At 38.4% G+C, this 18,919-nt stretch overlaps 1 protein-coding gene across 1 annotated transcript in view; it reads right to left on the reverse strand.

Annotated features, from left to right (window-relative positions):
• The window catches only part of PALMD (palmdelphin), a 29,614-nt gene extending 12,399 nt beyond the window's left edge, over positions 1–17,215 (reverse strand). The window contains exons 1-3 of the mRNA XM_050901327.1: positions 17,171–17,215; positions 11,619–11,699; positions 5,972–6,102 (exon numbers count right to left, since the gene is read on the reverse strand). Coding sequence (XP_050757284.1) covers positions 5,972–6,102; positions 11,619–11,699; positions 17,171–17,215 — 257 coding nt within the window. The remainder of the gene's footprint in view (positions 1–5,971; positions 6,103–11,618; positions 11,700–17,170) is intronic.
• Between the last annotated feature and the right edge of the window lie 1,704 nt (positions 17,216–18,919).

Consider the following 18,919-nt stretch of genomic DNA (forward strand, 5'->3'; position numbering starts at 1 on the left):
CGTAATGAACTGAAGAATCATTAACTTTTACTATGGGTTTATTTCAGTCTGGACTCTAAACACTCCTAGACACACAGGTGGAAGAAGAGGAGGAAAAATCCTGGAAAGGTATTAAAAAAAAAAGGGGGAGGGGAGTGGGGAGAAAGAAAGAGAAAACACAACCCCAAATAAATCAAAGATAATAAACCCCATATAGTTATCTGGGAGATCAAGAAAAGTATTATTTAAGTTTATATATGCTCTCACACCCATACCAACACCCACTTCATATGGTAATTAAGAGGACTGATTCAGTGCTCAGTGGGGTTAGGGAAAAATTCTCATATCCGTGTAATGGGAATTGCATCTAGACCTTAAGTATCTCTTTTGCATTCATACTTGCATATAGACATAGATTTTTATGGTTCATTTTCAGAGGATGTTGTGAGCGTGCACGCTGGAATTTGTTGAAAGGAAACTTAAAAGACGTAATCTGTATAGTTCAAAGAAATCAAAGTCCTTTTGACTTCGTGCAGTTGAAAAGTTAGGCCAGGATCTTTCTGGTGTGTTTAAATCTTTAGAAACTTCTAAATCAATGACATTTTAATGAAGTTACATCACAGTTTGTATTTGTCTTGAAAGGGTCTAGCAGCTACACACTAATTGTAAGAAACTATCTTTCAGCAGTGCTGCTGTGTTTTGTAGACAAATCAAATATGACATAGCTACTGTATTAAATCAATCCTTTGGATAGTTGTCCTCTCCTTGAGTAGTGCTCATTATTTGAGAGGGGAAAATAAGTAGTATGGAGGTGTGGATGAAAGAAGGAACGTTAGAAGCCGAGATACTAAATTGGAGGTTTCTCTGCGAAAGTAGTAGCCAAATTAAGAAATTCTACAGAGTATACCTGACTGCTGCTAGCCACCAGCTGATCTGCTGGGGTTGGCACCACTGCCACTCCAGAAGAAAAATAGACGGCTTAAGAATGAAAAGCAGATAGGAGGATACCACCCTGGAGAATACCGGACTGAGAGGAAAAGGCAGTTTAGCAAGTCCTCACATGTTTTGAGGCAAGTCAAATGCTTTAGCAGTTCTAGAGCCCATGTAGCCTTAGCCTGCCTTCATGTATCACACTACAAACCATTGAATAGACCTTAGTTAATGTGATGTTGTTTATGCATTTTTAAGTTTGTTGTTTAGCAACTAATTCCATCAAGAACGAGTGCTATTAGCTGAAGATTAAATGAGAAAATGGGACTCCTAATTCTTCATTCAGATTGTACCCTGACCAAGGACATGCTCACTTGGCTCACTAACTTCTAACACGTAAAGAGGGTGAATAGGACAGATAATGTAAATGCTACTTTTTGTCTGTACTCAGAGCGTTCAGCTATTTGTCTGCAAGGTGGTTCAGGCCACTCGCTATTCACTGTTTTGTTGTTGATACAAAGAATGGAACTCTCCCTTTTATCAAAAAATGCTCAAATCCGAACTGATTAGCAGACATACGCTAGCTCTATTCCACACCCAAGTGAAGAATGTTTCAAAACAGAGGTCCCATTTAGGAGGGTGACAGAAAGGCCCGTGCCACTAATGTAAATAATCTGCCTACAATTGCAATTGTCCTCTCAGCAGAAAGAAACAAAGACTGGTCTAAGGGTATTCAAAAAGTCTTTAAAGTGATTCAGATTTTTTAACTGAAGATAAAACCCATGCAGAATAATCATCAGCGTGGACAGAATCTATCTGAATCAAGTGAAGCTTAATAATGAGATGCCCAGAAGAAAGAATTCTACTGAGCTTCTCAATAATATATCTTACTGCTACTGCATGACATGTGTCTACATGATCAGTTTAGCAATCTTTGATTTACGGGGCAGGTCAAAGGTATGACTTCACATATATGTAGTCAAGCAAGCTTTTGTTAGCTTGGGTGATATCTATGGCATAGCAAAAGCACTGTGCAAGTACTGTACGGTGCGTATTGTATGCTTTTTAGCGGACTTTGTTCATACTGAACTCTGTATTACCAGGTTTCTCTATTGCTGCTGGCTGGTTTGAAACTGGGCTGGGTATGTCTAAACAAAACATAATGATATGTGGAAGGCAGCATGGATGTTTTTCTAGAGGCCTTTGCTAGACAGCTGTTGAGGAGTAGTAGGAAGTATAATTTATAGCAAAAGGTGCTTGATGAGAATAAACCTGCTTAAATTCCTAGTTCAGAGGGAAGTTCCCACGTGACTCCAGGTATGTTCTTCTGCCTCCATTCTCCATCTGTGAAATCAAATGTCCCTGTCTAAAAGTCCTCTGTATATTGTGAAGATAAAAGCTGCCAAAGACTCTAAGGTGTGTAGATTGTTTGGTTATGAGAGTAAGTATATCAGTAATGAAAATACTTCTTTTGATATCAAGGCCTTACAAACCTCTAAACTGTCTTTAAAACTTCAGCAATGGTGAATTAAATCCTCTTAATTCAAGGTGGCTCAGGAATGTAATTAGGAGCATTTCTGTACAGATTTTCGTTTCTAGGATGCATTATACCTGTGAAGTTGTTGTTGTAAGAGTGAATACAGCGTGTCATTTTGTGTTATACTTTTTGTCAGTTAATCTTTTCATTTTATGCTGATGTAATTTGTCTGATTCATTTCACTGCAAATAAATCTGAAGTATTGCAGATGTATGTCAGGAAGTAGGAATCATTTTGAGGAGGAAGCAACTTGGTGGAGCTTCCCAGGCAGGAAAAGTTAGTTGGTAACACTGGTGTTAACAACAAATGGCTGTGGAAATACTTAGTTCACGATGAAAAAAAAATCAATTGTCATGACAAAGCAGCATATATAAAAATAAGAGGAACCATTCACAGGTTTTGTTAAGCAAGTGTAGTAAAACAAATAGCCTTATATTCTTGGAAAAAGAATAATATTTTTAATAAGAGGAGAAAGGCCAGCAACTACAATCAAACATTTATTGTGTTTTTTTTCCACTGTAGTGCTTCCAGTTGCAAGTAAACGTTTCATTTCATTTTCATCAGCATTTAAATTGCTGGTTTATGGTCAGAATATCAGCCATCTAGATGTACAAGCATTACTTGTGCTTGTAATCAACTGAATCTGGAACTATGTAGAAAAAGAATTCATACCTAATACATTTCTCCTAAATGAAGGCATACAAGTAGAAACTATTAAATTAAAAAAAAAAAACCCAAACAACAAAAAAATCCCACAAACCAAAACCAACACAACAAAACAAACCTGTCATCCCTGCATCCCACCTACGTGGGAAAGGAATTCTAAAATGGATTTTTTTTGTACATGCTGAATGTTAACCAAGTCTCTGGCAAAAATTCCAGTGGGAAGGTAACGGGCACATTTCTATAGTCAGGCTGTTACAGGCTCAGGCATACATCAAGTGTATGAGCTGAGGAACCTCTGCCTTTTTTGGTATAACGTGTGTGCTCTTGGTCATGTGATGCAGTACTAAATGTGTAATCTTCCCATTCACAGTGTATCTGCATCTAGTCCTTGTAATTATCAAAAAATAGAGACGGGCTGAGATGTTACTCCAGGATCCATGCTGTGATTTAAGAAAGCAATCAGGGACAAATGATGGGTTTGGCACTTTCATTTCTCCTTCCTTAAAGCACAAATGCAATTAGAAATCTTCCTTTAAATGCCTATGGGCATCTTTTAAAAGACCTGGCAGCTTCTAATTCAGATAAACTTTAAAATTTATAACCCCTTGTCAACTTTTGGATCCTATCTAGAATTAAAGCAGAGGGAATATTCCTTTGTGACGTTAATTTACCTACATGAATTAAAGGAGTTTTTCAGGTTTGAAGCTCCAGTTGGATTACGTTATTACTACTTGTAATAGGAAAAAATTCTAGTCATGCTGAAAAAAAAAGTTTATATGACTATATTCATAGAAGTAAAGCTCACTATATGTGTTCAGTTTTGGTCTCTGAGGAAATAAAAATGAAGGCCACGGAGCTGATGACAAATTCAGGACAATAATTACAAAAACAGTATCAAAAGACTCTACAGCTGTAGTTACAAACCCAGGATTCTGCAAGACATAGAAATGACACTATGTACATGAATAATCAACCCTATTTGCTGAAATCTCTGAACTAGTATTGTAGGAAGGTTTTTAAGTCCTAATCCTGCATTCCAGGTCTTCCCAGGGATAGGACAGGAGGGACCCACTGCCAGCATTGCTGTGAGATAGCTCAATTACAATGACTCAGGTGCAGAGAACCCTAAAGGTATGTTATGAGGCGACAGACTAGATTTAGATGCTGGGGATACAGTACACTTCCTGCTAAAATATTTCCCTGTTTTTAAGGCAGTTAGTATGTCAGGAGTTCAGTAGCTTTCCTTTAGACATTCACAGACCTCCACTATAATAGCATTGCTTGTTCTTTACTTGGGTGTTGTCAAATGAATTGGCAACAATGTAGATGTAGGTTATGTCAGGAGAATGAAAGCATCCTTCCCCCAACATAGCCACACACCAAATCCAGTTCTTGACTTGGTTCTGAGACTTAAAAAGTAGTAGTTTTAAAGATCTCCCATCACCAAATTTCTTAGGGCATAGAGGAGATCTCAGCTAAACCTCCAGCTCTTACTCAAAGTCAACAGGACTTTTTCAATCTACTCTGTCCTCGCAGTGCTTGGAGAAGGGCTGAACTTCCAGTGGGCTGGTGGGGAGCTGCTTGCTCAGTGCAACTTCCCTGTTGCTCCTGAGCCAGTCCTTCCCCACACGGCTCTCTTTTTCCTGGTGATCACACTGTCATAGGGACCCATCTTGCACGTCTTCATAAACACAACCTGCTGGGATGTTTTTAGAGCACACTGTCTACCTCCTACCACTGCAACAAAGAATTCTACAGAGGTGTGTGAAAAGCTGTTCTGTTGAGAAAAGTGCTTTCAAGCAAGAAGTCAGCATGATTATAGGACAAACTAGCACTAGGCTCCTGCCTGTCAGCCGAGAGAATTATTGTTTGTCAGAGAGATGGAGTAAGGAGGGAAGTGGGTGGGAGATAACCGGAGGAGGTAATCTTGGTGACAACTTTGCCAAAAGAGTGTGTGTAGGAGGACAATGGAGGAAGAGAAGAGTATGGAGGAAGATGCTATTGAACTGAAATAGAGAAAGAAGCCTCAAAAGAGGGCGATGAAACTTTCCAGAATCTAAAGAAACAGGAACACTTCATCTTTTCTGTGGGTGCTAACGGGTAGTACCAGTCAGTATGCCTGGACCCAGGGAAGGAGCTGATTGTGTACAGAGCCCTGTGGTATTTTGGAAGCGCTAACTGCAGCTAATAAGCGCCTAGAATCGTATCCATAGTAAATAAAGGAGTCACACGTGAGACTGGCTATGCAGTTTGATGTTAGCCCTATGTGGTAGGGAGGCACTAGGCAATGAGATTTGTAGGAACATCTCTAATAAAAGGTAGAAAAAGGCCTTTGCTATAACAGGCTTCTGGGAATAAATTGAGGACAAAACAGCATGGAAGATAAATGAAAATAAGGCAAGTGATACTAATGGGGCTAGGCAGCTTGTACTGTTCTGAAGTGCTGTGTTATGGTCAAAATCAGGTATTAAAGGCTGTGCAGGACCTAGTGAAACTGAAGAACTTTTAAAACTCTTTACTGTTATTTTGAAATTGTGATTCAACAATTGTTATCTTAGAGCAAAACCCATATACTGTGGCTTAATCTGAGTATAGCATGAAAGGGATATCTGGAATCAGAGAAACAAATACTCTGCAAGATATTTATTGTGCAGTTTGATAAAATTCACAGTATGGAAGCTTGCATTGTGTATTCTCTAATTCTAGCTGACTAGAAAATATAACAAAGATTGCTTTACTCTGTGTATCAAACTGCATATGTTTAGCCCTTGCTGACATTTTAATCTTTTACAAAATAAGGTAGGACTTCTAAGAAGGGACCATTTTAACCCAGACAGAAGGGCAGGGGTACTACCCTACCTGAAAATGTCTTGTTCTAGCTCATGAGTCCGTTGTTGGTCCTCCCGATTCTGCTTTTGCATTTCTTCTTGCTCTTTTGGAGTGAGAGAACTGAGGCCGTCCAAGAGCCATTTTTCTCGCAAGGCCTTTTTCTGATAGGGAAGAATACAGACAAGTAAGTGTACTTTAAAAGTTAGGCTATTCAATCATTTACTGTATTTGTCTTGATGCCAGAGGTGTGATCCGTTCTTGTGCTGTATCTAGCATAAGGCAACCTGACAGTGGTGAGTGCTACTGAAAGAGAAATACTAAAAAACATTTGTGTTTTGAGATTGACTTAAAACCAAACTCATTAAGAACAATGTCCCGTTTTATTAGTCCACCCAACAAATACATAGAGGATGTCAGTTGCTACCTGTAACAGATTAATATTTATAAGTGGATCCAGTGATGTGTTTGTCCTCAATAAAGCAAAACAGCTGTATCAAAGCGTACATATTACAGACTTATGCAAAAGGCTTCAGTCAGAAGTGCTATAGTTTTATTTCAATAGCCCTGATTTCTGGGATCATGGCATTGCATAAATTCTCGGAGGGGGTATAAAAGGTGAAAAGTTGCTGTAAATAAGGTTGTATGGGGGAAGAGATCTCTAGGGAGTTAGTGATGCAATGTTATCTCCGGACTTCACAAGGAACTTGGGTGATTACGGTGGTGAACTCGCATTTCATCTGGTGAGGATGTATGGGATTAAGAGTGGGACTGAAAAGGTAGAATATGGCTTGCTGATGTCTGGCTAGTGTTTCAGCAGACCTGCTACGTGTTTAGAACTGCTGTTGTAGGTGCAATCCAAGGCTTATGTATTTAGGTCCTGACCTGTTTAGTGCCTATGGAGTTCTTTCTGTACAGTAGTGGCTTATAAATGGGTGTATTGCATGTGTACAGGTGGATCTCTCAGCTGTGTTTTCAAATTTTGAAAAATATGGCTGCATGCACTGATTGCTTCCTACAGCTGCTTTACAATATGAAAGGTGGCATCTGAAAGTGATCAGAGCTCTCTAAAATATTCCTGGTGTAAAAAAAATATTCATGGAGATAAGTTCATATTTGCAGGCTAGAGGTTGTAAACCATGTGAACTTTCTTGCGCTCTTTTTACTCCCTTCAGTCTAACTCAGGAATATAAATCCAGTTGCTGCCTTGGGGAAGAAATGGGAGTCAGGGCTCCTAAGAAAAACTCTTTCAACAGGGGGAAAAAAAGCACGCATATAAGGTTTTTAACTAACCATGAATTTTCCATTAGTAATTTAGATTCTTTGAGCTGTCTGATTCCCATGTTTAGGTTTTTTTGGTTTTTTTTTCCTATATAGTTTCATTAATTGTAGGATGTGGATGAAGATTAAATTGGATTTTGACTACTGCTGCTTTGAGGCAGAGCTGTGCCCAGCACTGGTAAGAAGGCTGCATTAACCTCAGTGCTGCTTGCAGCAGCTGTTGGAATCCCTGCCTGCATCCTGTGTGTTGAGTCACTTAAACTGTTGCTTCCTACACTTTTCTGTTTACTGTATACTTTATATGAGGTTATTACTGAGGCCCAACTGATGGAGGAGGATGCATGTAGGACCTGATTGCAGTTAAATGCAATTTTAAACTTGCTTGATGTGTGACATACATGATGTGATAGAAACTGTGGCTAAAACAGGCTTGTTAGGAATTCTGTGGCACTCCATGGTACCTTTTTTCCACCTGGAACATAGCAGCAATGTTTACAGTTGCCTTAGCCCTGCGGGACAGTATTTGCTCTCTCAATACTGGATCCTAGGAAATCTGTGAGAAACAAGAGCTGCTCAAGACTGATGTCCTGAGCCTTGACTCTGGCTGTGGGATCACTTGGCAGCACTTCCTGGCAGTTGTGTCTTAGGCTCAAATGAAATAAATGCAGATTTTAATAAATGATTTTACCTGATCTGGTAGATGCATGTAGTCTGGTGTTGGCACAACTTTATTGACCCCAAAATACTCTTTTCTCAAGTTGGAGGAAACACAGTTATTAATTCACTTTCAATCAAGCTGTTTAGATTTTAATGATAAGTAGGGCTCCTAGAAAAGTGAGATTTTAATCCTGGCCGAAGCTGAATTAGTCTAGCATCGCTGTCTCCAAAAATAAATCTATAATTGCTTGTGAGAATTACAGCAGGGCTGGCACTGTAGACCTCAGAAACTGACAACACCCACTGAAATCAACAAAAGCTTCATGTACGTATAGGGTTAGGCCCAAGAAAACGAACTCCCTAAATACAGGCATAACAATAGTGTTATTTTTGCCTTTTCCTAGAGTGCTTTGCTGCGGCTCCCAACTAAATGCCATGTAATCTTTTTAATTTAATTAGCCACTTTTGAAAGAATGACACATTGCGTAGTTTGGAAACAGCCTTTGAACAACAGACAGTTTCAAGGCTGCTCCACTGAGGCATCAGCACAAGCCAGTGCAGGAGCAGCTGCTTTGGGGCTGTCGGGTTCTTTCTGCTGTCTAGCATTTCCTTCCGCTGTAAAGCATCTCTAGCTCAGTACTAGGTTGTGCATGTGTTATAGCACTTACATGAAAGCACTTTCATTTTGCATTAGGCTCAGTATGTTAAGGCAAAGGTATACTTATACATTGTGATGTGATAAGATCCTGGGAATGGCCAGAGTGCTGGAAAGCAATCCGTTTCTTTCATCAGGAGTACTGTGACAATATTCTGCAAATTCTGTGAATAATGTCCTACACATGCTCCAGGTATAACTCCACTGTAATGCTTAACAAGGCTGGACTAACACTGAAAGAGTCATCCTTTGCTGGAAGGCACAGGTGTTTTGAGTTTGTGGGTCTTGCTCTCCCAGTGGTATGGCAGTTCACATTATGGCATGTTGGGGGAGGCACAAATCATTTTTGCAGTTTTCACAGAAGATGTAGTTCAACGCTGTTAACTCCTGGAATAAGAAGGTGTGTGACTAGCACCTACAAGGTAGCACTAATGGAGTTCAGGCATGTCAGAAGCCCAAAACTTAATAAGCTAAACTAGAAAAGCTCTTGGAAAGTACATGCAAATCAGTGCTGACTATGCTTTTAAAGCAACTCTTTCTGGTCCTTTCCCTTGTTGCCTCAGTGCGAAGGATTCCAGGTAGGAGGAAGAATTAGTTGCTGGTGCATCTAGAATTACCTGAGGATGACATTTCCCTTGTACCCTCACTAGCAGTCCCCATTACCCCTTGCAGTTCCATGAAGCCCTATCCACACAGGTGTCTGTATTTGCTTGCATGTCCTCTACTTCATGTGGTAGAAGCGCTCATGTAGGGAATAAATATTCCTTCTCCAGTATAGTTCTACTGGATAAGTAAGACCTGTTACGAAACCTCATCTGTCTCTTTCTAGTAAGTTAGCTTGGGGACAGCAAACAAAGTCATTGGGAAGCCGGAGCAGAGATTCCTATTTACAAAAAGGAAGTTTAAAAAAAACCAAAACAAAACACAACCAAAAAACCCCACAAAACAACAACCTTTTAATAAACCTGTTCCTAAGGGTTATAAATAGGAAAGAAGGACAAAATGAGGAACAGGATAGTGATAGCCAGCTAACAGGAAAATCCATGTGACAGTGAGATTTACTAACCTGCAAGAGTTTCCTAAGGGACAGGTGCGAGTTATGTTGAATAGGTCACAGAGCTCTAGATTTCACCATGCACAACTGGTAGGAATATAAATGAGTGAAATCAGCCTGACTCACTAGGGAAATGAGCCGTCAATAAAATTTACTGATGTGCCTAAACATTTTAGAAGTCTAAATCTGTTTTAAAGCGATTTCTGCACTAGATTCTTGTGTTGTTTGACTCCATTGAAATACCTGAATTAGTCTGAAGCATAAATGCTTGTTAAAGGACAAGACTTCTAGGGCATCAAGCAGAAGATGTTCATATTGTAATGCTGCATCTGATATTATGTGCCTGTCTTAGCACTCAGTTGGAAAAAGTAGTCTCCATTTTGGGTGCTCCAAATAGCTAATGATGTGTATGTATTTATACACCATACATATATATATATATATATATTTAAAGGTATGCTTGATCCCTCTTTGCCAAGTGAATTATTTCCTCTACAGATCCTTGATTTGCCTCATATGCAATATGACTGATTTTAATTTTAAAACTTTTCTGTATGATATCTGTATAATTTTTCACAGAACAGCAAACAAATTACATCCTTTGTCCTCTTCCAAAGGAAGAGCACTTCAGCAATATTTTTCCAGGAGTATTTTAGCTTCTGTAAAATTCCATAAAACATCTTCAGAATAAGTGCAAGGTGGGTTTTTGTTTTCTTAACTTTTTAACTCTGTTGTACCTATTAATGTTAGCTGAAGGCATGTACTAAATCTGTAAGGAAACTGCCCTAGGACTCTGTCTGCACAGAGCAGTAGTGAGGATTAGCTGGTTGTCTAGGACAGATCAGTTTATCCTTCTTAAAAGAAGGGCAAAAGAGTCATTCTGAATTTATAGGCATGGAAACTTGAAACATAAATTGCAGTACTTCATGTAACCGTGTACTAAGATGGAGGAAGACAGTCGCATGTTTGCTGCTCATTAGTTACAGGACTTGGAAAAGATATTCCCCCCTCTTTCAGGCAAGACATTACACAATTGGTCAAGCTTGTCCTTATGGTCACTACCTTCCAATGAAACCTAAGCATGGGTGATTTTTGCATGGGCTTGCCTGGCCCAGTGAACTAGTTTATCATAACTTCTCATTTTTTTGGCTTGACACAAAAGAAGAGGGTGGATGAAACCCAGGATCAGGTGTCTATTTTGAAGAGGGGTCTGTTTTAAATATGCTTCTCCCACATTTGCTCAAGGACACATGCCATGCTCCTGGTATTGGATTCAACATATCTTTCTTGAAACTGTTTATCCACTCACATAATTAAAAGGGTATGTAAAATACCAAGTATTGCATATTTCTAGAAGCATAGATTTTGTCTCATCTCCCTAAATGACATGTACTGCCAATTTGCGATAGACATTTAAAGAATGGTGGTGTTGGGTGGAAATCGCTGCAATTTCAAGTGTCTACAGAGGTGGATCTTTGGGTTCTTAGTAATTTGGACTTTGTAATCCCGAGTTTACCAGGCCATATTTCAGGACAATATTTGCAGCATTTATGCCTTTTTTTTTTTTTAAATATACAATGAAACAGCATTATTTTACCAAAGAATCATTAAACAAGCTGACAAAAGGCTATAGCCAAATAAACATAGGCTGCTTTTTTTCCAGAAAAAAGTGCAATTAAACCTCATGATTGTGCTGCACACTGTACCAAGTGAGGTTGCTGTACTGGAATTAAGGAGTGAACACACCCAGTCTGAAATGTGGGACTTAATTTTCAGCTGTGAGTTATTCTTGGTTATGATCTCATTTTGTGCCATGAAAGTGATCAAATAACATTAGCTCCTGAGTGTAATTTTTTTCAAAGGGTGATGCTTATTAAAGTCAAATGGAGTTCTGGCAAGACTCCAAAAAGCTATGAAAATTTGACAGTAAAAGCACGACTTAAATGCATGAAGATTTGCATTCCAAAATCCAAAACCTTTATTCATGCTGAACGACTTAAGGGTATCTTTAGTTACATAAGTCCAACACTTACCTTTAAATGTTGGTGTTTCATTTTTTCCTCTTCCACTTTTAGACGTTTCTGTGTAATTTCTTCTTGCAGTTTTCTTTTATCCTACAAATTAAGAGAACAATAAAACTTTGTTTAGAGAAATTACTTGTTGTTAAAAAAAATTGTTTAAGTGTTGTTCAGTAGGATGAAACCAATCCATGCAAATAAAACCTTATTTTAAAGCTTATATGGCAATCAGGTAGTGCATAATTCTTAGCAGCAACAGCTCATGTGTCCTAAGCAGGTATGGTTTCCATTACTCTTTCTCTGAAGTACATTGAAACATGTTAATGACCACAAAGCAGGGATGACCCAAATTAAAAATAATTTACTGTTGGGAAGGGTAGGGGAAGAAAACAGGAAGAAATAACATTTGAGCACAATTGTACATGCAAAATGAGGTTAGAAATGGGTCCTGACCAAAATTCCTAAGGCAGCCCACACATCATTTAGGAGAGGAAAGAGTCTGCATGGTCTACGCTGTGCAGCTGTGATACAGCACTAAATGAAATGGGCTGTTGGTGAATCCAGCACTGAGTTTATGTATCTTGTGGCTAATAGCTGAAATAAACAGGAATAAACAAAGACTTAGAAATTTATTTCATTAGTTGAATAGTGGTAAAGATGAACACAGAGAAATGTAGTATGCTTCATATATGTAGTTGTTACCTCTCAATTTAAAAAAAAAATAAATTTTTGTCTGCGCAAAGGCTGTTTTCATGGCTGCTGAACTTTAGAAGGAAAAAACTCAAGTAGTACTGATCTGTCATAGTGCCACCTTCATCCTTTTTGCTACAGATTATAGAAAAAAGGAAATGAGTGAACAGTCTCTGAATGCTGGCAACACTTGAGCCTCTTGTGTCTTTGGATAGCTGCTCTCACATCGAGTATCCTTGTGGCTGCTCTATGTGAGGCCAAACACTGATTTAGTACTTTGTGTCCTCAGCAGCCAGTGGGAAAGAAATTATGCCAAAGGAAACTAACTTTTACTCTTACAAGCTGTATTAATAGGCTATTCTCTTGGTCAGCCTTAATGCTATAAAATCCTGTTCTTGGACACAGCAACTTTGACACTTGTTTCTTGGTATGTTTTAGGGAAGTAAGTTAAGTCATCTGTTGTCCTATGCAGAAGTGTTTGCTGACTGGAGGCTAATAATCCTTTCCTTTCAATTAGAACAGATTACTGATAGTTTTTTTTTTTTAACAGAATCTGTTTTCAGACAAGTATGGTTTCGGAAGGAGTTAAGTTCTTCACAAACATAGAAGAGACTTGCCCTTTCAGCCCGCCTGAGGAACCAGCTGTGCATAAGGAGTGTAGAAAGTCAGTAAGGAAGTGCAGGACATAAGGCTGGGACTTCTTCTCCACTGTTTCTCTAGGATTTGGGATTTGGAAACATGAGGAGCTGTAGTGTGCTTGGCTGAATCACTTCACTGTTACTGGAAATTAGAAATAGCAGTGGGGCCACAGGCTATAGGGACACTTCGTTGAAGGATAGGAAGTAGAAGAAATCACCTAGCCTTGTGGAGATTGAGGGCAGGACTACAGGCTGGCCAAGCACAACTGATGGTATGCTGGGGTTTAGTAGGTGAATGAGTGTCAGTGATCTCTTCTCTCTTGCAGTCTGTAAAGTGCAGTAGCCACCTATAAACACTATCTGTACTTTACAATTTTTCCTTGATGGTGTTAGTCTGCCTCTTTAATAGACCAAACAGAGCAGGTAGAGATCTTGCCTCAAGATACATGCTACCTTCATCTCTGTAGTGGTTTTGAGTTTTGCCAATGCTCTTTAATACAGTTAACAAAGTTACTGATTTAGGATCACTACAATATGTAATTTTTCTGCAATGTCCGTTTTTAGAGACTTTATCCAAGAGCTGCTATGCTGGACTTTACTCAGCCAGTCCTGATTTTGGAGACATAGCATCTGGTCTTTGACCTTCACACCTTTCCTTTATTAGGAAATATTCCTGATCTCATCGTATAAATAACCCGTAATTAGATGAGCAAAGTATGACAAGAGCTTGTGTTTACAGATTGTTACAATTCTTAAGGAAACTGCTTTTTCTCTCTACAAAAGCTCTGGATAAGACTCTTAGCCAGAGAATGAACTTTTACTTGGTTTATACTATTAAAAAATATTCAAAGTCAATTTAAATATACTTTTTGTACCAGTGGAGATGTGTACTAAGAGTTTGGGCAGTCTGAAATGAGAAGTGATACACAAAAATACTGTGCAGAAAGAAATCAGAGTGTAAAGGCACAAATAACTGCATTTTAAATTAACTGTGTAATAAGGAACCTATTCAGTAATCAAACTTTTGCCTGTTTCTTTTGTTAGAGGTCTATGTTTCTTTGCATCCAATATTTTTTTCTCTTAAAGTTTTCTACTTGTATCCTTTGGTGTTCTAGCATGTTTTAATTTCACTGGTTGGTAATAAACATCCATTATACAATTATCCAGATTAAATAGGTTGAAATAGATTGTCTCTTATATATCTAGTCAAAGAAAGCTGAAGGTCTAATGCCAGAAGCTAAATTCAAGGAAGATGTATGAGGAACCTTTTTGAACGTTGTGTTGCAAGAATAATTTTTAAAACCTGTTAGGACACTTCCTACAGTGTATTCTGCTATGCTTTGTCTGCAAATCATGTCTTGCTGTACAAAGCTTTGACTATACATCTAGTGGAATAAATGTTTATTCCTAGATAGCTAAGGGGTCCATACTTCTACTAAACTTCATACTCTGCCCCTGTAGATAATCAAGTTGCTGGCAGAAGTCCTCTAATCCTCTCTTACTATGTTCTTGTTAATGTGGGCAGGATTTGCTTTTTATGAAAGAGCACCTTCATCCCTTCCTCTCTGTTGTGCATCAGTGCAAGGTGAGACTTGAGCCTTGGTCCTAATTTTCACTCCTACTGAAATATGTAGGAATCTTTCCTGACTTTTGAACATAGAAAAGAATTGTATTCTAAACTGGGTCTGTCTGAAAGGAAGGGAAACACATCTACGGAGCAGTGTCTTGCTAGGTATCTTGTGTGCCAACTCCATTAATTTGTGTCAGTGTTCCACAGTGGTGCCGATGTTGGTCTGCTTGGTCCTGTGGCAGATGCCGTGTACTGTCAAAGCCAATGGAGCAGCTAATGTTTTAGCTGATGTATTTTTGTTTTCATATAATTTTCCAGAGGTAATGCTTGGTTATTGAGGGGTCTTATCTGGAGGTATGGACACTTTAGTCTGATGGCATGAGACTGCAGAAATGTCATAATTCCAATCTTTAATCACAATTCAAATCTTGTATAATTTTTGTTTTCCTATAGAATGGAGGATTTGATAAGAAAGGATTAAGCCTAAGGTTCCTCTTTGACTGTTTTGTCTCAATGTTTGCCACAGCAAACACTAAAGCTTTTGTATTTTAAGATATGACAGCCTCTCTAACAAAATGGATGCATTTGATTTTTTACTTGTTATATTCTATATACACCAGCAGCAGGTGGAAGCTACATAGCAGAGAAAAACGGTTCCTTTTCAGAGCTGTGGGAGCATCGAAATCTTAATAATAGGGTTTTCCTTTTTGCTTTGCTACATAGAGAAGATACGAAAAAGAATTTGAAAACCCCTAGTGGGTCTGTGAGAGCCAGATGCTGTCAAGGAGCCAGGCATTTAACAACAGAAACCAATCAGGTTTTAGTGCAAGGGTAGTTGTTTACTGCTCTGAGTGCCCCTTGCTATCCTCTGTTAGATCCTTACAACACACATCTTGTAGGTAGCACTTGAAATTCCCAGGTATGTTGCTTGGGATAAACCTTCCCAGAGCCACTGAGTAACTTGCAATTGTAATTTTAGCCTGTTGGTTTCTTAGACAACTCGTACAGCAGATTCTTAAACCTGATGATAACTTCACCTTATTTAGGCTCCTTCATTTCTGCAGTGCATTATAACAAATACACTGAGTGTTTCAATTAAATGCTCTCAAGTGATGAAAGTAAAGAGGAAATAGTTCCTTTACGCAGCAAGTGTAATAAATGAAGTCATGGCCAGAACCCAAATATGATTTCCTATTTCCTGTAATGCAAGACACTGGAAACTGTCACAGTTTCTTAAAAAAATACTTCTCCAGTATACATCTGGAGGCAAAGATGCAGCCAGAGGACGCTAACCCTAGTACGTTCACAGGAGTCCTCATCAGGCAAGTGTGCTGCCCCATTCCTCCTGCTAGATACCAGGAAATATAAAACATTGCAAGGCCCGGACTTCTCTGGAGCGCCAAAACATTTCTTATCTTTTGAGCCCATACGCTAGAGACAAAGTCCAGGTTATGAGTCTGGTTCAAACACCGGTACAGTTAAACAAACAAATGTACTCCAAACCCTCTGAAACATTTCAAATTATCTTATTGTGGGCTTGAGTCAGGTCTCAAGTAAATACGATAAATGGGCCTGTTGGCCTTTATCAAGTGTCATAATTAAAACCCAACCAAATTAAAAACCAACCTCTTCAACTCCTGTAGATTTCCACTTATGCCTTCTCACATTTATTTTGGTTCCAATAAGGTATTTTTTTAACTCTGCCCACCATTTATTCAGCCAGTAGTGTTTGTTTCACAACTAATCTATTGTGCTAAGAGTGTGAAAAATACCTTTGTTCCCATTATTTGTTTTTAAAGATTGCCTGTGACAGTGAGTGATCCTTCTGCAATTTTCCATTCATCCCAAAGGGCCAAATTTTGTTTCAGTTTAATTCTTCTGTAACTGAGTAAGTTTCAGTGGAGATTAAATAAGAGGACAATTTGGATTCAGCCATTTTTGTTACATCAGGTTATATTCCTTTAAAAAATAGCTCAGTAGTTCCTTTAAAACATAATAAATCTTTTGAATCAGATTTCCCTTTAGAAGAGAAACTGAAAATGTTTTTCTAATGTCTTCAGCATAAACTTCACGGAGTCTTTTTTTTTTTTTTTTTTTCCCCCTCTCTGAAAACTGACAGGTAGGAATTTGCTTAACCCAAGCTTGTCCTTGTTTACTTTTCAGACAGCAATATTTGTGATCATCAATAATCCAGAAATTGTATTTAATTCCACAATGCAAAACCAAAAATCTTTCATCTCTCAGGTTTTTTTTGTGAAATGGGGAAATTGATTTGTTCTGGAATTCTCTAGCTGCCTTTTGACCTGCTGTCCTTCAGGCAAACATTCAGTTGTGAAGATAGTAATATGTATTTTAGACTGTCCAATAGTGATTTGCACACATACTTTCACTCATTTGAATTTAATTTGAAAGAGCAATACAACCCGTAATAAAGTCAGTACACGCAACTTTGCTGTCTTAAAGCAATAGCTTATAAACCAGAATTAAAAAGTAACAATTTCAAGCAGACATAAGTCTCTGTCTTTTTCCGTCCTGGGATAAATCATTCCTCAGAAAACACACAGTAGCTCATTAACACAATACTACTTCTAAGCCTTTTTTTTTTTTTTTTTTTTTTTTTTTTTTTTTTTTTTTTTTAATAATAGTGAGTTATAACTATAAGCACTTACTGTTATGGCCTGGAATCTTTCTTTCAGCAATTCGGCTTCCTCCATTCTAGAAATCAAAAACAGACAAGTAGTGAAGAAAAACAGAATGAGACCATAAGCAAAAAGCCTCCTGGTGGGGCTACAAAAAAAGCTGAGGTGATTTGATCCAATTCCAGAGCAGAGAGAAGGCAGAATTTTTGACTTGTCAGGAGAGTCCCTGAACAGATGAGCAGATCAGTCCAGACAGACACATGTAATGAGGGTGTGTAGAAGAGGCAGACGTGGAGAGTGCTGGCATGAGTTGACTGACAAGTTGGAACAGTGGAGCACAAGCCCTTTTCCTTCAGAAGCTGCCAACTCTTTGTTTTAATGTGCTCAGTTAGCATGCCATTGCTTCTTTAACTGTTAAATGCCCAAACCTGGATCTTCCAGGACCATGGTAGAAGTAAACTTTTATTATATTCCTATTTCTCTTTCTTCCCTTTGTGTATACTTCTGGTGATAAACAAATATTTTAAACTTACTAAGTATTCCTGTTTCTTATGAAACTTATTTTACCTGTGTGTTTTAACCTGTTGTAATGTTAGCACTGTAAATGGCATGGGTTTTTTTGAGACGGCAGTTTTAGTTTAGTTTCCTAGATGAAATTTTTAAAGAAGCTGTATTCATAGATGGAAGAATGTTTTAGAACTGCTAACCTAAACTAAAATAAACTTTAAGCAATCAGGTCTGTCATTGAATGCAAGCGTTAATCTGTGCAATTACTGGCCAGCTATCTAGGACTCAGGGGAAGCTTTGTCTAAGTAAGGATTTCAGGATCATCATTTCAGTGTTACCAAGATGAGTCTAAAATGCCAGTGGCTCTCACACTGGATTTCCATTCAGCTGACTTGAAGTTTTTTTTGCTGTGGACTTCTGCTGAAAACAGCATTATGCTCCTTAAGGGATGGCGTACATTTTGACCTTTCCAATTACATGAGTGGGAGTCAGCCTTCCAAAATCAATCTAGGAAACTTGCAAAACAAGTGGGACTGCCTCTAGTAAAATCCAGTTGTGGAAAAAATTCTAAGCAAGATAAAGCTGAATTCAAACAGCATAAAGGTGTAATGTGAATCTGGAATCCCTTTGTTACCCTCAGTATCATGTAACTTAAGTCTTTGTAAGGATGCCAACAGGAAAGTCAGTCAGCATGTTTGGTTTTTTTCCTGCTAATTCATTGAGATGACTAAACTCAGCAGGATTTGGTGAGGGGTTTTACTTTACGTTTCAGTACGGTGACCTGAATCTTGGTGGCAAGTCAGGCTCATTACTAGCAAATTCTAAGATGTTACAGAATTGAATACTTGATGGTGAAGTTACATCCTCATAATTCAATATGAATCAATATTGAATTTCAATTTTCAGCTTTCTAGTATGTCATCAATCATCCATATGCACAAGCAGACTATCTCGCTCCACACTGGGATTAAGGATGCGTTAATGTTTTGTTTATACTGTGATACACCCTGAGTTTTTGTTCAAACTTGCAAAGACCCCATGTTTTATATGCCAGTGAAGATTTTTTTTTTAAATATTAATATATGCCTCATTTGGTCAGCACCCGAAATTAAAAAAATTACCACATAAAAGCAAATGTGAAGTTCAAAGGCAAGTGTACTGAGGTATATCAAGAAACAGATTGCATGGGAATTTAGATGTGTTCAGTTTATGGATTTGAGAGTAAGTTCAACCACCCCACTGAATTAAATATATTCTTGCTGCAGAAGCCAA

The sequence above is a fragment of the Gymnogyps californianus genome, chromosome 8 (genome assembly GCF_018139145.2).
Source record: "Gymnogyps californianus isolate 813 chromosome 8, ASM1813914v2, whole genome shotgun sequence".
Taxonomy (NCBI): Eukaryota; Metazoa; Chordata; class Aves; order Accipitriformes; family Cathartidae; genus Gymnogyps; species Gymnogyps californianus.